The sequence below is a fragment of the Lissotriton helveticus genome, chromosome 5_1, assembly GCF_964261635.1.
Source record: "Lissotriton helveticus chromosome 5_1, aLisHel1.1, whole genome shotgun sequence".
NCBI classification, from domain to species: domain Eukaryota; kingdom Metazoa; phylum Chordata; class Amphibia; order Caudata; family Salamandridae; genus Lissotriton; species Lissotriton helveticus.
In genome coordinates, this window is record NC_136065.1 from 1,336,149,061 (window position 1) to 1,336,170,820 (window position 21,760).

The 21,760-nt window shown below is 45.4% G+C and overlaps 1 protein-coding gene across 1 annotated transcript in view; it reads right to left on the reverse strand.

The window, feature by feature from the left end:
• Positions 1-21,760, reverse strand: part of IGFN1 (immunoglobulin like and fibronectin type III domain containing 1) — a 392,344-nt gene that overhangs the window by 7,463 nt on the left and 363,121 nt on the right. Inside the window, exons 21-22 of the mRNA XM_078644199.1 lie at positions 20,951-21,250; positions 13,167-13,496 (exon numbers count right to left, since the gene is read on the reverse strand). Of these exons, the coding sequence (XP_078500325.1) occupies positions 13,167-13,496; positions 20,951-21,250 (630 nt within the window). The remainder of the gene's footprint in view (positions 1-13,166; positions 13,497-20,950; positions 21,251-21,760) is intronic.

A 21,760-nucleotide genomic window follows, 5' to 3' on the forward strand; every position in this document is an offset into this window, starting at 1 on the left:
AACTGGAGAATAGATGGCTCCACTCCCGCACACCGGACAACCACGCAGCCCACAAGGACGCCACCCGCAGACACCACCACCTCATCAGATCAGCCAAGAGGTCCTCCTTCAAAGACCGACTGGACAACAACGCACACGACAGCAAAGAGCTCTTCCGCATAGTAAAAGAACTCTCCAACCCCAGCACCAACGCCAACGACATCCCGCCCTCACAGGAACTGTGCGACTCCCTCGCCAACTTCTTCCACCGAAAGATCGCTGACATCCACGACAGCTTCAACGCCACGACCGACCCGACCGCACCAGACCCCACCCCTCCTGCGAACACCATCAGCACCAACCTCCTGACCTCCTGGTCCAACGTCTGCGATGACGAGACAAGCAAGGTCATGAACTCCATCTGTGTGCACACACGTGTGTGAGCATTGATCGCATTTGCGGCACACAGCGGACTATCACTACACTTCACTAGTCCCTTTTTTGTTATCTGAGTCACTCCTTTGTTGTTAATATAGATTTGTTGGGGCATAGGAGTGCCTATCTACGCCCTACCTCTCTTGTTGATATTGAACAGTATTGAGCAGCGTGCAGCTGTGAGAGTTCTCTTGCTTTTGTTTTCTATTGCAAATATAATAATTTGCTGCAGTGTCACTGTGTTATCTTTTTAACATGGAGGATCAGGGTCTTTCTTTCACTAGGGAGGAAGCAGATGCCATACTAGGGGATGATTCCCTTTTTTCTGACCCATTACTGGCGCATGCCATCTCGCAGACTGGGGATTGGGAAAAATTGGGCGAACTGAAACGTAGCAGGATTAGGGCCATATTGCATGGAACTATGATAAAAGAATATTTAAATAACAATGCAGCACCGAAAGGGTTATTAGTTACAAACGCACCTAGAATTTTCCTTGAGGATGCAGTCTTTCGCAAAGAGTGGGCGCAGATAGCGTGGCACTGCACCAGGAACTGGGGCATTTGGATTATTAAGACCGCACTGCGCCTCTCTGATGCCCTGCTGGTGGAAATACAGACCACAGAAGCCCATTTTAAAACCACTATTACGGGATACAAAAAAGACTTGATGAGCTCAACAAAGAGCAGAATGAGTTCAAAGAGAATTTGGCCCAATCCAAATCACAAAAGCTACAGAAAGACCTTAAGAGATGGTCCTATGCCAAAGTCTATCCCTACTCCACCCCTGACTTCAGCCCTGCTACGAGTGCAGGATATAATTCTGATACCTCAGCGGACTCTAATACCAGTGGCTCCAGTTCTGAGAGCACTGGGAAAAGACCTAGAGGGAGGGGCAGAGGCAAAGGACGGGGACGAGGGCAACAACAATTTCCAAACGAATATCAACCGCCAAATTGGAGACCACCATTCCCTCAACAAACAATGGGCCCGTATCATCCCAATTTATTTCAGGCACCATTTCCTCCCATGATGGGTTGGAACCCACATTTCATGCCATATCCACATTTCAATCCCCAAGGATACCCGCATCCTTTTAGGACAAAGGCAGGCGGGGGAACCGGGGGAGGCAGAAAGGCTCCAACCAAGTACATTGGGACATGCAAGAGGGAACAGGGGATCTCAGCAATACAACACCAATAGACCAGAGACCGGGGCCCAGCAACGCGAGACCCTAGTGGTTAACTTATCCTCCCACAGCCTCTCCCAACCTGAAACACGAGTCTTGGAAAAAGGACTAGGATTTATCCCTACTCCTAAGCTCGATCGCTTTAAACTCCATTGCGAGTTGAACCAATTTTTTAGGAAATTGCGCTTAAAAAATTTATTTGAAACAACTGAAAATGACCAAACAGAATAGACTGAAAGTGATACCGATTTCAGATTAAAATCGACCTACACTCCACCCCCACACACTGTCACACCAGAGATCTTGGCCTTTGAACAAGCCGTGTTCAAAGAAGTGGAACAGTTACAAGAACCTACCCCTTTTAACAACCTAACCGCTGAGGAATTTAAGGCCATCCAGTCCTTAAAAAAGAACAAGGACATCATCATCAAGAGTGCGGATAAGGGGGGAGGGATCGTAATTCTAAATAAAAAAGCCTACGAAACGGAGTGTCAACGACTTCTTAGTAATGTCGTTAATTACATCCCCCTTGCAGTGGACCCAACAAACGACCTGAGAGACGAAATCTGTGAGCTTGTGTCGACGGCAGAAAGGGATGGCTGGATCACTAAAAAGGAGGCAGATTTCCTGACAAGATCGGAGGGACGAGTACCGTACTTCTACGTGTTACCAAAAACACACAAGAACGTGCTACCTCCTCCTGGAAGACCGATTGTCTCCGGATTGGGCTCACTTTTCGAGCCCCTTTCACAATACTGTGACTTTTTCTAAGACCCATTGTGCAATCCATCAGCACCTATCTTAAAGATACAAAGAGTTTTCTATCTTTACTCAACACAATCACCTTGCCCAATGACTCTTGTTTCCTGGTCTCGATGAACATCGAGAGTTTATATACATGCATCCCGCAGGATGACACCATTATGGTGGTCAAGGAAGCATTCGATGGAGTGGTCTGGAATTTTAACACCACCCGCGACTTCGTAGTTGACTGCGCCACCCTTGCCCTGAAACGCAGTTTTTTCGAATATGATGGGAAGATCTATCTACAAGCAACAGGTACTTCGATGGGCAGCACTTTTGCCCCATCGGTGGCGGGGCTCTACGTTTTCGATTTTGAGTCCAAACACATCCTGAACCCAAGGAACCCATAGGGCAATAACATCGCCGTATGGCGTCGTTACATAGACAACGTGTTTATGATCTGGGAAGGAGAAGAGACCACACTGCTAGAGTTTCTTTCCTGGATCAACACTTGCAATGACCACCTGAGATTTACCCACGAATACTCCCAGGACGAACTAACATTCTTGGATGTGACCATCAAGAGGGCAGGCATCCGGCTTGAGACTGAAACCTTTTACAAGCCAACTGCTAAAAATAATCTACTGCATTTCACCAGTAACCACCCCCGAGCCCTACGTGAAAATCTTCCGTATGGGCAATATTTGGAGATACGGCGAAATTGCAGTAACTTGTCCACCTACAAACAACAAGCAAGCGCGTTGACTATCAAATTGGAGAACAGAGGTTACCCGAAGGGGATAATAAATAAAAGTCAAAAGAGGGCCAGAAACCAACAAAGGGATGTTCTGTTGGAAGACAACCCCCCAACAGAAAATGGTGAAATCCCTCTAACATGTGTGACAACGTTCAACTCATTGTCAAATGCAGTGAGCAAGTGCATATCCAAAAATTGGAGAATCATTACCAGCAATAAAACACACTGGCAGAAGCCTCTTTTTTCATATAAAAGGGCTACGAGTCTCAAGGACTCCCTAGTCCATACGCGACCGAGGGAAGAAAGGAACAAAAACCAAACACCAAGTGTTCTTAACGCATGGGGACTACCACCGGTTACAGGACACCACCCCTGTGGGAATTGTAATATCTGCCACCTTACCTCACATACCAAGTTCCTTGATCTGACAGATGGCACACGCTGGGAACAACGCGGTCACACCAATTGTAATACCTCAAACGTAGTGTATTTGATTACTTGTAGATGTAGATTACAATATGTGGGGATGACAACCAGACGCATAAAAATCTGAATATGCGAACATCGTAGCAATATACGGTGCAAAAAAGCAACAACAAAATTGACATCCCACTTTCTACAAACCAATCATACACCAAACGATTTAGAATGGACAATCCTTGAACACCTGGAAAATAGTTCTGAATCTTCAATATTCGAGAAGGAACAACGCTGGGTGTATCCCCTAGGCACCAACAAAACGGGCCTCAATGATTAGATACCATGGGTCAGTGTGTTAAAGTGAGAAGTTAAAACTCTACAGCACCCCCACCGCCCCATCTTCTGGTTCTCTACGCCTGCGATCATTACTTCTGAATACCAATCTGGGATCATTTAGTAACCAACCTACCACCCATAGAGATAGAATCAGCATCGGTAAGGTTAACATATGTCCTCATATGTCAATACCCACCTGGATGTTATACTTTCTCTCAGAGGTGACGAATATTTCCAGTTTATGGGACTGTTACCCTCCTTTAACAGCAATTTTGTCTTTCCCGATTTTACTGCATGCCCTACGTTACTTACTTATTTCTTTGAAGTCCACCTGGGTTTGAATGAAATGAATCACAACCATTTTTGGACAACTCTCCCTCTGGCAATACCAACAATCAGGGCGGGTCTAACTACTAATTTCCACTTTGTTTTGGGTCTGAGACGTCTGAGCGCGTCACACAAGGTTCGAAATTAGTTACTCGACTTTCACCCATGCAATAGCATAAAGCCCTCTGGAAATACCAACAATAAGGGCGGGTCCAGATACTATTTCCCATTCTTTTGGAACTTTGTTTCGGGTCTGAGATCTCTGAGCGCGTCACCTAGGGTTCGACACTAGTCACACTACCTTCACCCATGCAGCAGCATAAAGCCCAGCTTTTTACAATTAATCTGGGCAAACTAACTTATATTACATCGATGCCCGAACCGGGGTTCGAACCGGCAATCATAATCCTCTTGCCGGGTCCCCGTACTTGCTAGGCACCTGGGCGTGTCACGTCATTCACCCACGAGGGCCCGCCCAGCCAATCACAGGCTGCCCCGGGTCTGAATGAGTCTGAAGACGTTTTGAGCGTCACAGGGCTCGTTACTAGCCTTTTCTTTCTTATTGTTTAGCAATGAAAATCTGACTAATTGTATTATTATTAAGGGCGATTCAACCCGTGATACATCTGGATCAGAAGCGGGATTCGATCCAGTATCCACAATCAATTTCCGGGTGCTTGCACCTTTAAGGTATCTGGGTGCATCTCTTTGCCGGTAACGTCACTGACCCACGAGGGCCCGCCCAACCAATCAGCAATCTTGCTTTTTAAACCAACTTCTCTTCAGCTCCGGGACTCCCGGAAGACAGCAGCCGAGAGAGCAGGTATACTGAGGGGACCCGCGGTTGTCCAAGTTAGTCCTCTCCGCCGCTCCCCCCGTAATCCTTCGAACTTTAGAATACCTAACCCGTATTGACCCCCAGTGGGCCCCCCTCCTTTCCCTCTTTACTTCCATTAGATGTACACCGCGTGAAGATGTCCCACGCTGTCATTTCCGAAGGGGCGTGATTATTCCTCGTATGAAGTGAGTTTCCGAGATTTTGCATGAGAACGTTGTTTGTTCTGTATCCCTCCCGTCATTATAGGGGAACTCCCTGCTAACTCCATGTTTGGTGATTCTATCCTGCGTGAAAGACTAATACATAACGTCCTTGAAGCACTGCACTCTCTATCTACCGTTTCACGACTGTGAAATGATTTGCACAAGTTTATCATGACTTCATAGCCAAGTAATTACTTGACACCGGTCCCATTAAAGGAATGGTCATTCTAGTCAGCCGGGGTGCACCCATAACCAGTGTCTGGGGCAGCACATCACAGTTGGTGTGATATAAATTTAGTATTACGCCTGCATCTGCACATACATAAAACTGCATCTCTTTGAAGAGATTAACCATGCAATATCTCCTCATGTATGTTTTTTGTCTGTCTTCTCTCTCCCTACAGGATTTTTCATATCCCTACTAAATTTGTAGCGGGTTATTGACGGAAATTATCCGATCATTCCACACTGTATATATTTCTCACATTTAGAGCCTCCCGGGAGGGTACGCCTTAGCGCGCGCACACCACCGGAGGACTTTTGCTTAGGTCCTGAAGAATGCTGAGCTAAATGCAATTTAATAGCAGAAACATGTTGACCAGTGTTTGATCCCAGTTAGGACTCCGGTTCCTTAACTTTGAACCTGGGGAGTCCGCCCACTTTGTTTTTATCTAATGCAAGTTGGCCATTATTAAAGATTTTTGTAAAGGCACAACTATTGCATTTTTTAATACACTCACACATTCACATTTAGTCACCTCCGAATTTGGGCACTGTTGCACTCACCACATCCTGCTCCGCTGTAACCAGGCATTGTAGCACGCTGGGGAGACATTCGGTCACCCCAGCGGGGACCCAATGATGAAGCATGTCACCAACTAGTGGTGAGTGAGGGTCCTTCTAATAAATAAGGTTTTTCCCTATTTTTTTACACCGGGTGACCTATAAGCCCATCAGGCCTCTTCTCTTGAGGAGGACCTAACAGGGCATACACAGGGAGAGTGTTCGCTGTGTGCACGCACGTGTGTGAGCATTGATCGCATTTGCGGCACACAGCGGACTATCACTACACTTCACTAGTCCCTTTTTTGTTATCTCAGTCACTCCTTTGTTGTTAATATACATGAACTCCATCCACTCAGGATCTCCGAAGGAACCGTGCCCGCACCACATATTCAACAAGGCAGGCGCAGCCATAGCACCTCACCTACGGAAGGTCATCAACATCTCCTTCGAAATCGTGACTTTCCCGAAAAGCTGGAAGCACGCCGAACTCACCGCCCTCCTCAAGAAGCCCAAGGCGGACCCCAAGGACCTCAAAAACTTCCAGCCCATCTCCCTGCTCCCGTTCCCGGCGAAGGTCATCGAGAAAATCGTCAACATGCAACTGACCCGCCACCTGGAAGACAACAACATCCTGGACCCATCCCAATCCGGATTCAGACGAAACCACAGCACCGAGACAGCCCTCATCTCCGCCACTGATGATATCAGGCGCCAATTAGACAACGGCGAAACATAAGCCCTGATCCTCCTGGACCTATCTGCCGCTTTCGACACGGTCTGCCATCGGACACTAAAGACTTGCCTCCATGAAGCCGGTATCCAAGAGAAGGCCCTCGACTGGACCACGTCCTTCCTCTCCGACAGATCCCAGAGCGTCCGCCTCCCGCCTTTCCGATCCGAAGCCACCGACATCATCTGTGGCGTCCCCCAGGGCTCCTCCCTCAGCCTGATGCTGTTCAACATCTACATTGCCCCCCTCACACAAGTGGCCCGCCACCACAACCTCAACATCATCTCTTACGCCGACGATACTCAGCTCATCATCTCCCTCACCAAGGACCCAAGCACCGCCAAAACCAACATCCACGACGGAATGAAGGCCATCGCCGACTGGATGAGGAGCAGCCGTCTGAAACTGAACTCGGACAAGACGGAGGTCCTCATCCTCGGGCCCAACCCCTCAGCCTGGGACGTGCCTACCACTCTGGGGACAGCACTGACACCCACCGACCACGCACGCAACCTGGGATTCATCCTCGACTCCTTCCTCTCCATGTCCAAACAGGTCAAAGCCGTTTCCCGCCCCTGCTACAACACCCTCCGCACACTTCGCAGGATCTACAAATGGATCCCGGCCGAAACAAGAAGAACGGTGACACAGGCCCTTGTCAGCAGCATGCTGGACTACGGCACCGCACTCTACGCCAGAATCCCAGCCAAACACCTACGACGACTCCAGCGCATCCAAAATGCCTCCGCCCGACTGATCGTCAATGCACCCCGCCACTGCCACATCACCCCCCACCTGAGGAACCTACACTGGCTCCCCGTCGACAAGAGGACCACCTTCAAACTCCTCACCCACGTACACAAAGCACTCCACAACGCCGGACCAGCCTACCTGAATAGCCGACTCAACTTCCACACCCCCACCCGCCAGCACCGCTCCGCCAGCCTCGCCCTCGCCACTGTCCCCTGCATCCAACGAACTACCTCTGGCGGCAGATCCTTCTACTACCTCGCCGCCAAGACCTGGAACACCCTTCCTACCCACCTACGTAAGACCGAAGACCTACTCGCCTTCAGAAAACTTCTTCGAACAGTAGCGTCTCCCCCTGTGACTGGGGGTGAATGTTTTGCCACTGTGCAACATTCCGTCCATCATCTTATGTGTTTTGCTGGTCACTATGTGGGAAGGGTATGCCCATACGTGGGTCCCCTGCTCACGAAGCCACTGGAGTCAAGCTATCCTGGCTGAAGACGGCTGATAGAAAGAAACCGGTCCTAGAATGCTTGATTCCGGTCCAGGGAAGACATGGCTTGGCAGTTCGGGCTGGACAGTTCCAATGAGGCACAGGGTCAAGACTGATATGCATATGGCCATCTCTGAACTGGGGTGGCTTGGTGAGCAAAATAACGATGGATTAAACCCAGATCTGTGACCGGGGGTGAATGTTTTGCCATTGTGCAACATTCAGTCCATCATCTTGTGTGTTTTGCTGTTCACCCTATGTGGGAAGGGAATGCCCAGATGTGGGTCCCCTGCTCACTACGCCACCGGAGTCAAGCTATCCTGGCTGAATACGGCTGATAATATATCAACAACAGGAGAGGGAGGGAACAGGACACTCTTAGTCCCCCAGGTATATATGTTTTAAACAACAAAAGAGTATCGCTTATTATATGTGTAAGCACAAACACACAAAGTCGGTTAGCCAGAAGTGATAAAATCACATTGGATTTTTATAAAGCCCTCACTCACCACCCTGGTTGGTGACATGCTTCATCATTGGGCCCACCAGGAGAAGCCGAGTGCCTCCCTGGTGTGCTACAACGCCAGGATACTGCGGAGCTGGTTTTTGTGACAATAATGTGAAAAAAGTGGTTTAAAAGTGTCACAGTTGGATACCACGTAAAAAACTTTATTCAGTGGTCAATGTGACACGTTAAAATATGTGTGAGGAAATTACCAAATTTAATGGTTTGGGTATTTCCACTTTTGTCTGAACTGGGGTGGCTTGGTGAGCAAAATAACGATGGATTAAACCCAGATCTGTGACTGGGGGTGAATGTTTTGCCATTGTGCAACATTCTGTCTATCATCTTGTGTTTTTTGCTGTTCACCCTATGTGGGAAGGGTATGCCCAGACGTGGGTCCCCTACTCACTACACCACTGGAGTCAAGCTATCCTGGCTGAAGACGGCTGATAGCCAGAAACCGGTCCTAGGATGCTTTATTCCGGTCCAGGAAAGACATGGCTTGGCAGTTCGGGCTGTACTGTTCCCATGAGGCACAGGGTCAAGACTGATTTGTATATGGCCATGTCAGAACTGGGGTGGCTTGGTGAGCAAAATAACGATGGATTACACCCAGATCTATGACTGGGGATGAATGTTTTGCCACTGTGCAACACTCCGTCCATCATCTTGTGTGTTTTGCTTTTCACCCTATGTGGTAAGGGTATGCCCAGACGTGGGTCCCCTGCTCACTACGTCACTGGAGTCAAGCTATCCTGGCTGAAGACGGCTGATAGCCAGAATCCGGTCCTAGGATGCTTGATTCTGGTGCAGGGATAACATGGCTTGGCAGTTAGAGCTTGACTGTTCCCATGAGGCACAGGGTCAAGACTGATTTGCATATGGCCATGTCTGAACTGGGGTGGCTTGGTGAGCAAAATAACTATGGATTAAACCCAGATCTGTGACTGGGGGTGAATGTTTTGCCACTGTGCAACATTCCGTCCATCATCTTGTGTGTTTTACCTTTAAGGTTGAACAATGAGCTGTGAGTGATGATTTCTGGTGTTGGAGAGGTAGGTACTGCACAATGTGGTATAAAGTAAAGGGATGCAATGAACTCTGGTTTTGTGGCATATGATGTGGAGTCTCATGGTGTGAGCTGATGTGTAATGTGTCAGTACAGTATTCATTTTGTGGTGTTGATAGTACGGTGCGGTGCAAAGTGTCGTATGTAGTGATGTGCTGAGGTGAAATAAAATGGCATACTGTGATTCAATGTAGTATTATAGCATGTGACATCATTTGGTTTGGTACGGTGAAAAGTTGAGATGTATCACAGTGTATGGTAAATTGTGTAAGTTATGTCGTGGTTTCATCTGTTGCCTTGTAGTTGTATTTACTCCTGTTTTTTGGTTAGTGACTTTAGACTTGTGTTCTCGGTAGAAACGCTTAGATGCATTATACCACTTTATTTATGCTCCTGAGTAGATCATAGCTGATTAAGTTTTAAATAAAATAATGTTTTGCATCCAAGAAAATGGTATGGACTTGCAAATGTTCATTTGCCAGCACTCTACAACGTATGTTCAATTTCCATTTCTTTAGCCTTTAGGCATAAGATGAACAATTACTTAGCAGGTGTATTCAGGTTAGTAAGCAAAGTAGAGGCACAATGACAGCACTATGTATCTGACGGCCATCAGGACATAAATAACTATGGTGGAGCACCTAAATTGTGTGAAACCAAATGGCAAGGGTAAGCAAGAAACTTGCTGCAGCATCATTCCAGAGACTGGCCACCAGGTGTCACCGCTTCAGAATTTACACTCAGCTGCACAAGATATTCATTTGGATTCAGCTGTTGCTTTAAGGTCGAGCCTACAGCGCGCATGTGCTCTATGCAAGACCTGCTGTAATCACTTACACAACGTCATTCTCGCCTGCTGCTTGCCATGGGTTCCCTCCAGTGCCCCTCTTAATTGCTGCATCCTGACTCGTTCTGGCAGCAGATAGCTCACTTCCGTTCAAGGCAAAGGAGCACCAGCCAGTTTGGTCTCCTTGGGGTTTTATTCTTTATCTGTTTTTTTGGCGAACTCTTTTTTTTAAATGTTACTTTGCCGCGGTGTCACTGATTTTCTCAGCACGGTAACCCCAGAGAGATGAAAGGCTCCAGTATTAGAGTAATGCAGCACTGCGGTTCATACAAGATCAGCAAAGTGTACATACCCAGAACTCTCCGCCAGCTGCACAGACCTTTTGAGCTAGCTTACTATAATTGTGACCGGCAGGCCGTGCCATGTGCTTGAACCCACTGAGCTGTTTTACTGAAACTGTAATCTCCAGGCGGATTGCGGCATTAGGTAGATTGAACCCATTTAGCAATTTTAAGATTTGCAACTGAAGCCAAAGGATGTTGTTGCTCAAGAGCAGGCTGTGTGGCAAATGTGGAAATGTCGAAGGATGTAGCAAGGGTGACATTAGGATCAGAACCAGTGCCTAGCAGATTACTCCCTGACCTCTGCCGTGAGCAATCTGAATCATCCTCTGAGCTATAAGCATATTTGGGAGCTCCCAGCATGTGGCCCAGCTGCCCTGGAAGAGCAGCCCAATTGTAGTGTTCTCTTAGTTCCGGGAGCATTTCTGTGCATTGGATTATTGTCTGTCTGTATGATCCTTGGCTGCTTAGAAATCTAGGCAAAATAGTTCATAATTACTGCCACTGTGTAAGGTTTTATAGTTTACAAGAAGCTGCATCTTGTGTGGGTGGGGATAAACATCTGTGATGGGTAGGTGAGTTTCCTGCTCCACCCCCATGATGTCAGCCCAGGCAGCACCCTTCCCCGTGGTTGGTGGCACTCGATCTCCAACAAGCCTCGCAGTGTTTCAGCTGTATAAATCCACTGGTAAGGCTCATCGATTTGTTTTCTTTGCGTGTCTGCTGACCTGTCAGTGTCTGGCCTCAGCTGTGTGTTTTGCCCCTCTGTTCCTTCTGTGCTGTTTCTGATGTATGTCTGATCCGTGTTTCCCATGTCTGCTGTCTCATGCCTTTCATCACTGTGTCACATGCCTCTTTAACTGTGTGTCTGTGTGTGACCTTTGTGTCTGGACAGATTGCTGGAAATGCCAATCATGACCATAGCAACTAAAAACCTTCCTGGAGAGTTCAGATAATGTATTAATTTTAAAGGATATAAGGCAACCTTTGATTGTCTTATGCACGTGTTCTAGTGCCATACATTTCAAATTTGGTCACAATTTTACAATGCAAAATGGAAAATGCATCGTAAACAACTGTGGAGATGAAAATAAGCCCGCTGTCCAAGGTCTTGTGCAATAAACGCTCACGCCCTTTTCATCTAACTTACGGTAAAACATAAGAAAAATATTTTAAAATGTGAAGCAAAACAGGAGGGAAGCCAGTGCTGCTTTATATGTAAATTAGCATCCCAAGGCCCAACCTTATTCAGATATCTCCATGGGCAATTTCATTGACTACAAAAAGGGAAAAAAAGGTAAAAAGCTCTTAAACCCAGGCTCTCCGGCATGTGCAGACCTGCGGAGGACAAGTGATACATATGCAAACCCAACCTTTCTGGACGGTTAGTAAAAAGATGAACTGTCTAAAGCATTGAGGAAAAGCTGAGGTGGAATACTTTACACTCACAACCACCTTCTCAATGGGCAAGAGGATTTGTTCTCTTCCCTTGTTTTCTTAAGCTTGTCTGCCACAAAAAATACACCAGGAAAAGAGCCGAGACAGATGGATAATAAATGTGAGCATTTCTACTGTAGGAATAAGGGCAGCCCAGATTTATTCCAGTTTGGTCTTATTGTCTCTAGCCTCCATGCAAGGAGAATGGGAAGGAACCTGTTGCTTGCTGCTGAGCTTTGCACTGCGACTTCTAGACTCCCACATCAGCCACATACATTTTAAGAGGGCAGTCACAAGTTGCAGATGGGTGAAGCTTAAAATCCCTGGCACTAGCAGGTTGCAGAGACGGGAGTGCAAAGTTGGGTCTGATGGAAACTGGGACCCTGAGTCTAATATACGCTCCTGTGATTGTGTCACACAACTGAATAAAACCTCAAACTCTGCATGTATGTAGCAGAATGTACTACTCAACACTGATAAGTAATGTAATGTAATTTTATTTTTGTAAAGCGCGACTTACACTCCACGGAGCATCTTGGCGCTGCCCACTCATGTCAAAGAGGTGTTTGGGCAGGGAGCTAGTGAGGCACCAATAAGTATCCACAAAACAACACTGTTCATCCACCTCATTGTTCAATTGGCAGCATCCGCAAAGCAGAACCCAGAGGGCAGACTACATAGTCACTTGAAAATTGTATCAAAGCAACCACTGCATTATTATTTGCAACACCAATAGCTCAAACTTTCTGTAATGCGAGACCTATTGCATTGCAAATGCTTACTTCTTGTTGCCAATTTCTCAAAGAAATCAGGGTTTCTGCATAATAACAGTGAATTTGGAAGTTAACATTTCTGAGTTAAGATTTCAAGACTTTGAAGCATAACATTTAGATAGTCTAAAACACAATGTGACCAAACTTGCTAGAATTCAGAAGATCTGAATGTGTGCAAAGCACCTGGAAAGTATGCATCAAGAATTCACCCGCTCCCTTGCCATAGCCTGTTCCGTCACTCATCTAGCCAACCTGGGACATGACTTACCTGTTGTCACTGCCAATGTGGCCTTGCAAGTCGCCTCGCCCAAAGAGTTCCTGGCTACCACGGTGTACTCTCCACCATCCTCCAGGCTGACGGATGGAATCACTAGGGAGCAGACACCGACAATATTTGAGCTCCAGAGCTTGCGGTCCTCAATGATGTTCTTGTCATTCCTGTACCAGGTGACCTGTGGCTCGGGATTCCCACGCACCGCACAGCTCATGTGGCAGTCAAACCCAAAGGGAACAACATGAGGCTTCAGGCGGGCTATGAACTCTGGAGCCTGTCTCTGATCCGACTGTTTTTGTAAAGGTTTTTTCACCAAGAATCTAGCTGCAAAGACACGACACAAACAAACAAATCACCACAATGAATTGTACGGTGTGTACATCACTCAACCAGTGCTTAATTTGAGCCGGTGGTTTCCGGGGCTCGGGACCAGCACATAATTGTAAACACCAGCACTTATGACAGTCTGCCACTAGGGGAGTTGTTTGTCTAATTTAGAGATAGGCAAAACAATAGTTGGTTATTAGTTTAAAATACATTAAAATGACTTATATCTGCCACCCAATCTATTCTTATAGCTTTGGGAGCCTGAAACAGTCCAAATTGTCACATTTGTAGGAGTGCGATTGTTAGTAGTTGTGTTGGCAGCGCTGGGAGGGTCAATGGGTGGTGCAAGGTGCCTCCTGAAGAGCCCTTCGCACATATGCTTTTTACAAATTAAGCACTGCACTCTAACGAGGATATTTTTCATATATTTGTATCTGAAAATGGTGAGTTCTAGGCGAAGAGTGTTCTTTCAGGGCTGGAGTTCACATCTGTCAAATGCTCATGTTACCTTTATCTATTAGCCTCTGATTGTGGAATTTAGTTAAAAAAAATTACTACACTGTCCGTGGGAAGCCATGACGACGGAAAGCAGGTTTCATGTTTGTAGGTGGTGGTAGTGGAGGTCTGTACATAAGATGCACTAAATCAAATGGCATCTGCTATTGTCCTCAGAAAACACATTTCATGCTCCGCGTCTGCTCTACACTTTCCAGATGCATTGTGAGAAACGTCTTCTCTAATGAATTATCACAGGACAATCCGTTGAATCAGGAAATTACAAGGATACATCAGTATCGAGTTAATCAAATATATTTATTTATTCCATAGCAATGTGAAGAAACTTGAGCCAATAAAGCATGTACTGGTAAATGTAATTCATCCATTTATTGCCACACTGCAAGGACTGAATTCACTTTTACTGTCCTAGGCCCAGATGCATGAAAGGAAAATCTGGTCGCAAAGGGGCAGATTCTCAGAATCTGCCCCTTTGCGACCAGTATTTTTGCATTTGGGATGCATCATCCCAAATGCAAAAATCGCAATTTAAGGAATCTCTAAATTGAGATTCCTTAAATTGCGATTGCATTGAAGGAATCCCAAATTGAGATTCCTTAAAGGCAATGCAACAAAGTAAATAAATTAGCGCTTTCGCTAATAGGGGGAGCAAATTACCATGAAGTTGAACTTCATGGTAATTTGCAAAAACTTTGAAAAATGCACTTTTGTGCATTTTTCAAAGTTTCATGTGCACACATATGCCCTTAGGGCATGTGTGTGCGCAACATATGTGCACAGATTAATTTCAGGGGTGCAACAGGGTGTCCTTTGGACATCCCTGCACCCTTGAAATTGCATTCTCAATTTGCGATTCGCTAATTGCTAATCGCAAATTGAGAATGTCTTCCCATTCATTCCTATAGGAATGAATGGGGAGGTATTCCTTAATTTCGACTCGCAATTTGGAAGTCGCAATTAAGGAATATTAAGAAATCGGATTTTTTTTTGCGATTTCTTCATGCATAGCATTTTGCTATTCCTTATTAGCGAATCCTTATTTTTCGACTAATAAGGAATCGCAAAATGGATGCTTGATGAATCTGGGGGCTAATTTGGTAGACTCATTTGAGAAGTAATTCCTTACTGTCTTGCTGATTTCATGTAATATTCACTTTTTTTAGCCTATCTCGACTGCAAGCTGTGTACTAGACATAATTGTTATCAATTCTTTAAAATATACATAGAGTGAGATTTGGCTTTACCCAGAGGATGATTACTTTCTCACCTCATGCTTGTAGCTCTATGGTGTACCTTTCCACCTCCTGTTAAGTGCTTGCTTTACTGTGTTTGAGTAATTATCTACCAATCACAAATGTACTCTGAATCATTTCACATTAAATTCATTATTCTATATATGCACTGTATACAGAAAGCAATATTTTTTTTAACTGATACAGGCTTTTGTAAATATTTGATTGGGAATCAAAATGCTTGTTTCAGAAACCTATAGTCTTCTACAGATTGGCTGGCTTCAGATGCCTCTGTTGTCTTTTATGTCATGTAAAAGGACACGTTGTGAGGCAAGGAGGATACGGATTCTGTTTGCTAGAAATAAAATATGTTTGAGGAATTTAATTTAAAAATATGCAGGGGAGTCTCATCCGCAATGGCGGCGGCGCGTAGTCCCACTGGCTGAGAGCCAGCTGCTACAAAATAAAATTATATTTGATTATCATTTTATTTTTAAGCACTTGGCTCAGCCAGCGTGTGCAGGCCGGGGCAGGGCTAGGGCATGGGAGGAGGTAGGAGGAGTGCTATGTGCACTCTCTAAGTGCGCATATGTGTTTAGCTGGCCATATCAGGCCAACCAAAACACATATACGCACTTAAGTTTCTCTAACCCAGCTGCATTGAACAGCCGGGCTCATGAAACCCCACAGACTCCCTGAGCGGAGCTTCTTTCCAGCCTGCTCAGGGCAATACCCGCGCTGCTCTGCAGAACGAGGATTGGACAAGGAGTATGATGCAGCCCCAGGGCCTGCTGGGACAAGTAAGAGGAAACACCAGGGACAACATGGGACGCGGCCGGCCACTTAAGGTAATTTTTTCCTTTTTACTATTACACTCCCACCTCACGCTCCTCCCTCAAGCGGGCTCACTCACTCCCCTGCCACCTTTTGTATGTGGCGGCCGCTACTGCGCAGGGGGGCCTCTTTCTGTCAACTAATTTTGTGTTGTGCACAGTTTACTAGTCCCTAAAACGTTATTTACAAGTAGCACCACCATAATGCAAAGCACATTTAACTAAATAAGTACAAACTGGAGGCACAGTGTTGTGTCAGTTGGAGGAGATAGAAAAGAGACATTCATATATCTTACTGCCATTACTAGAGGCTAGTGATAATCAAGGCTGGACTGGAAATCAAAAGTAAGTCTGGGCAGTGAACTCCGCTGCGCTCGCAGAGTTTGCAGAGTTTTCTGCACTCCGCGTTATGCGTAGCTTGCAGATTTCTGAAAAACTCAGCTTTGCGTAGCGGAACAGAGCTAGAAGATAGGTTATAGATAATCTGCTGAAATAATTGAGTAAGGTTCCTGAACTCCCTTGCATGTAGTTTTCCGTATTTTATGAGAATTTCATTTTATTTTTATAAAATGAATTAAAATAAACACTTTATAAATAAAACAAAAAACAGGTACAAGCGATAACAATGTGAAAGTCGAGGGTAAAGAACATTGCAAGGACGGTTGAGTGATGCTACACTAGGGTGGGAAATGGTCAGACAGAATTGGTGCATCACCACTACTGATACACTAATATGTATTTATTAATGTTTTGCTTGTTGTATAGAGCATGCGTGACCAACGCGGGTAACAGAGCACTTTACATAGTACTCTACGTTCCATACTTAAAAGATAGTAATAGTTCAACAGTGGTAGTATCTTGTAACATGGGGTATTCTAGAATCAATCAAAAGGAGAGTCACAATTATGTGCATGTCTGAAACAGGGATAATGCAGACATAAATCAATGAAATATAATCTGTACAAAATAGCATCCAGGATGACATCAAAAATTGGTCATTCTCAATAGTTTAGTGCTAGATTGGATACTAAATATCAGAGCTAACCAACTGGTTAACAATCCGAATCTTCCATTTATGGCAATGGAAATGCTACAATTCTGTGGGTAAAACTGTTCATTCCATTCCATGTTTTGGAAACCTAGATATTTGAAAGGTTAAAATGTTGTTTGTGAAGAAAGTCAATATGTATTCGCGGTCTCTGGTGCAAACGCTATAATTCACTGATTTAACAATGTCTACCTCAGATAATGGGCTTTTGTTCGGCAGTTTGATCATCTGAGAAGATCTCAGTAGGGGTGGGTGGTGGACTCTGCTTCGCCAGCGGAGTTTGTGGAGTTTTGCTACTTCGCGCTCTGTTTGGGGCGCATAGTTTGGCAAAAAACTTGAGCGGATTTTACCGGCACGATGCCACTCACGCCTACTATTTACCGTGCCATATGTGGGTTTTGGTGAGATATATTTCCTGCGCTTTTAAATTGGCTCTTTTAAAGCATGCCCAAATGAGCCTCACCTAGCGTCATTGCTGAGCAGACCTGCATGATTTTACAGAAGCAGAAGAGGTGACTGTCGAAGCAGAGGAACCGTTAGATTATTGGTGTCAGGCAGTGACCTTTTCGGCATCATTCCGTGTGTCGGAATACTACAGGGTCAGGGCTGTGTGCAAGATTACAGCGATGTGCTCTTTTCCAAGCACCAGCTCTGTTGCATCGCGTCTTTAATGTAATTCTAAATAAAATCCCTAGGAATGAACAAATAATAAATGCACCAGAAAAGATCAGCTGTGGCGCAGGAATATGTGGCCCAGCCGCCTTGAGCAAGTACTAGGAGTTGTGCCGAACAGTTTGTTCCAAGCAGAAAGGTAAGGGCAGCAGAGCACGGGACTGGCAATGCCCTATCATATCATATAACTCACTGATTTCCAAGTGATGTGTCTCTCGCCTTAAATTCGGACTCATAATAAACTGAAGGTTGCACTGTGAAGGGCAATAAGACATAACACCTTCCCTCAAAAGGCACAGAAATGTTTGAATGAGTACTTCATTTATAGGTCTTGGGGGGGTGGGGGGGGGGGGGGGGTTCTGGAACATACTAGAGGGAGCTTCTTGGCTGGTACAGTTTCTGTAATCTTTCTCCTATAAAGGTTCCATCACCCTGCTTTAATCTGTAAAGCACTCCCGCTGCCCCCGCTTGGGTGGTACGTCATAATAGAAATATTTTTGATAAAATAGGTGGTAATCTTGCACTCAGTATTGTCACCTGGTTTATATATTTGTAGAAATACATGGTGGAATTTATCTTATGTAGCGCAAACCTAGTTATGAAATAACATGCTCTATCAAAGTAATTGGGTGTTTTACTGGGATGTATGACGTTACAACGCATACTTTTACCACGCATACCTTTACAACGCGTTTTTTACCACGCATACCATTACAACGCATAGCGCTTAGAGGTGCTGGATAGTGGTAAGTATAATTTTCTATTCCAACTCCAGTCCCCGTGGACACTAGGGAAGGTGTTGGATAGAAAATTAAACGTATTCCCTATCCTAGAGCGCCCCCCAGCGCAATGCGTTGTAATAGTATGCGTGGTAGTGCCTGCGTTGTAATGGTAGTGCGTTGTAAAAGTTTTGTTGTAAACGTTGTTCACCGTTTTACTGCTGTTTGACTGACGTCGACCTTATGCTACTAACCATCTGAAATGTTAGCAATACATAACAAACTGAGGGATTATTCTGAGCAGGGGTGACCGAGAATACATTCTGCCGGCACGCAGAACTCCGCGGAATTAGGCAGATTTTTTCCGTCAACTCAACAGAATTCTTCGGATTGAAGGTCCGTGAGCTCCAACAGACCTAATCTCATGCATTAATGGACAAGGAACAATGAATGCTTCTAAGGAACCATACATTATAGCATGAAAACTCAAATATATTACAGGGCGATTTTCAAAGGACATAACTTTATGTCAGGCAGTTAAACATACTTCTGGTTTCTACTTCGAGTTCCTAATTTTAGATGTTTGTAAACAAGTTTGTAACCAAACTCTGCTTTGTAAACAATCCTAAAAGAGGTGAAGCATTAGGAATTGGTATTCCTTACCAGCATGTATGAAATTATGACTTATCAGGGAATTGATAAAGCAGATAGTCTCAATTGCTTTCAAGTTACGCTTCCTTCTCTACTGCAATGGCTGGTGCATGTGCTCTACGTAGACATGACGTTGCATACGGTGCCAGAGTCAATGCAGTAAAGGGGAGAGAGTAAGCATGGGCGAATTTTGCGAATTCGCGATTTGCGAATTAGCGAATTCGCGATCCGCAAAATTTGCGAATTTGTGCGAATTTTTATATTTTTGCGTGTTCGCGGGGCGCTTTGCGTGTTCACGGGGCGTTTTGGCATGTTCGCGGGGCGCTTTGCGTGTTCGCGGGGTTTTTTTTGGGCGAGACCGTGATGCGCCCTCTGGTTCATCACTGCCACCCTCTCGTTTTTTATGTCCTTCTGCCCTCTGTACCACTCGTTGTTGTGCCTTTCTGCCCTCTGCCCCACTCGTGTTTGTGCCCTTTTGCCCTCTGCCCCACTTGTTTTTGTGGTCTTCTGCCCTCTGCCCAACTCGTTTTTGTGGTCTTCTGCCCTCTGCCCCACTCGTTTCTGCCCTCTGTCCCACTCGTTTTTGTGCTCTTCTGCCCTCTGCCCCACTCGTTTCTGCCCTCTGTCCCACTCGTTTTTGTGCTCTTCTGCCCTCTGCCCAACTCGTTTTTGTGGTCTTCTGCCCTCTGCCCCACTTCTGTGCGAGTTCAAGTGCCTCTTGTGTGTATAAATGGTCAGAGACCGATCAGAGCAGCAGATGAAGAGAAAGACAAGTCACAGGAACAGCACGAGGATTGCGCTCGTGAAAGTCAAGGATACAAAGGCCTCTATCCAGCATCACAGCTGATTTTCGACGGTAGATTTGGGAAGAAGGCACACCTGCCCAGCCTCGACGACGCTCACGATTGTTTTTGGGCTGATGAATGAGTCACTGAATTTGAGCTTCAACTAGTTCCAGCGACCATGTGTGTGTTACTATGCAATCGCACCGATGTGCGCAGGGGTCCCTTGAGTGAGCTGTTCATCATCCTGTAACTATTTTAGGATGGCGCCGGCAAGCTGCCAGGGCCATCCTAAAATAGTTACTAAATTAGCTTCATCAGGAAGCACTAATAGATAAAATAAAGCAGGTGCTCGAGCACCTGCTTTATTTTATCAATTAGTGCTTCCTGTTGAAGCTAACTTAGTAACTATTTTAGGATGGCGCTGGCAGCTTGCCGGCGCCATCCTAAAATAGTTACAACAACTGCAAGCTTGAAGGCTTGAATGTTTGCCCCCCGGATCCGCCGCTCGCGGATTTGCGGATTTTCGGTAAATTCGCGGGAGTTCGCAGATTGCAAATTTACCGAAAATCCGCAAAATCCGCGAGCGAAACGGATTTTGTGATCATGCTTAGGAGAGAGTTGTGTACGAGTTTTTTCAAGCAGCAGCGATTAAACAAGTCAATATGAGAGCAAGAGGGACTAATGAGAGAGAATGGATGAGAGAGATGGAGAGAGAGAGAGAGAGAGAGACAAAGGAAAAGAGAAGGAGGGTTTGCTACCTCGTTACTCTCCTACATAAGGATTCAAATCCATACATACTGAGCAATAAAAGCTGTTCTCAATCCATATCGAAAGGATAATGAAATAAACCACTTCTGAAGCTGAAAATTGGGATCCTTAAGTGTTTTTTATTCTACTTATCATTTTTTTTATCAAAAACAAGAATGCCAGAAACAGGAACTGTACCTGGTACCCCATGAAAAATGATGACCCTATTCATTAAGACACACATTTACCTTTCTCCTTGGATATGCTCCAAGCCTCGCTGGTGTCAGAAGGGTCACTCAGCCCCATATCATTCTTAGCCAGGACGCGGAAGTGGTACTGCCGCCCGGGGATGACTCTAGTAATGGTAAAGCGGGTGGTGAACACGGGATCGCCCACCACATGCCACGACTGCTGGCTATTGTCCCTCTTCATTACCACATAGGACAGGTTGCAGTCACGTTTCTCATCTGGTGAAGGCCCCCATGCAACAGTTATAGTGTTGGTGACATTCTCTTCAAGGCGCACTGGCCCTGGCGGCTTTGGGATATCTAGAGAGGATTAGAATATAGGCAAAGTATTTACACATGTTGTGGAGAAGATTATTATTTTGAGTAATTTGTATTCTCCAAATATTATACACTGAAATGGGTTGATCCCTGACTCGCACTAAGAGCCATGGAGGTATCACAAAGAAATTCCTACCCAATGGTATAGCTGCAAACTTTGAGCTACTGAAAGGTAGTTTCATGTTTTTGAATACCTTTAAGTTTTAGACAAGAATAAAACGTTATTTCATAAGAGAAAGTACTAATATTTTGGATTGATCTCTTTTTTTTAAAATAGAATTTACAACACAGTAGGTAGTGGCACTCAATGCAAACATGGAGCACCCCTACTTTAAAACACAGGTTAGATGTATGAATAGCACAATGTTGCTAGAGTTGAAAATTAATCATGAAATGCTATTTCTAGGTTTGGGTAACAAATTCCACTCTACTGGCAGAGTTTTCTCCCACTTGGCATACCGTGCAGAGTTCCAAAACACTCTGCAAAGTGAA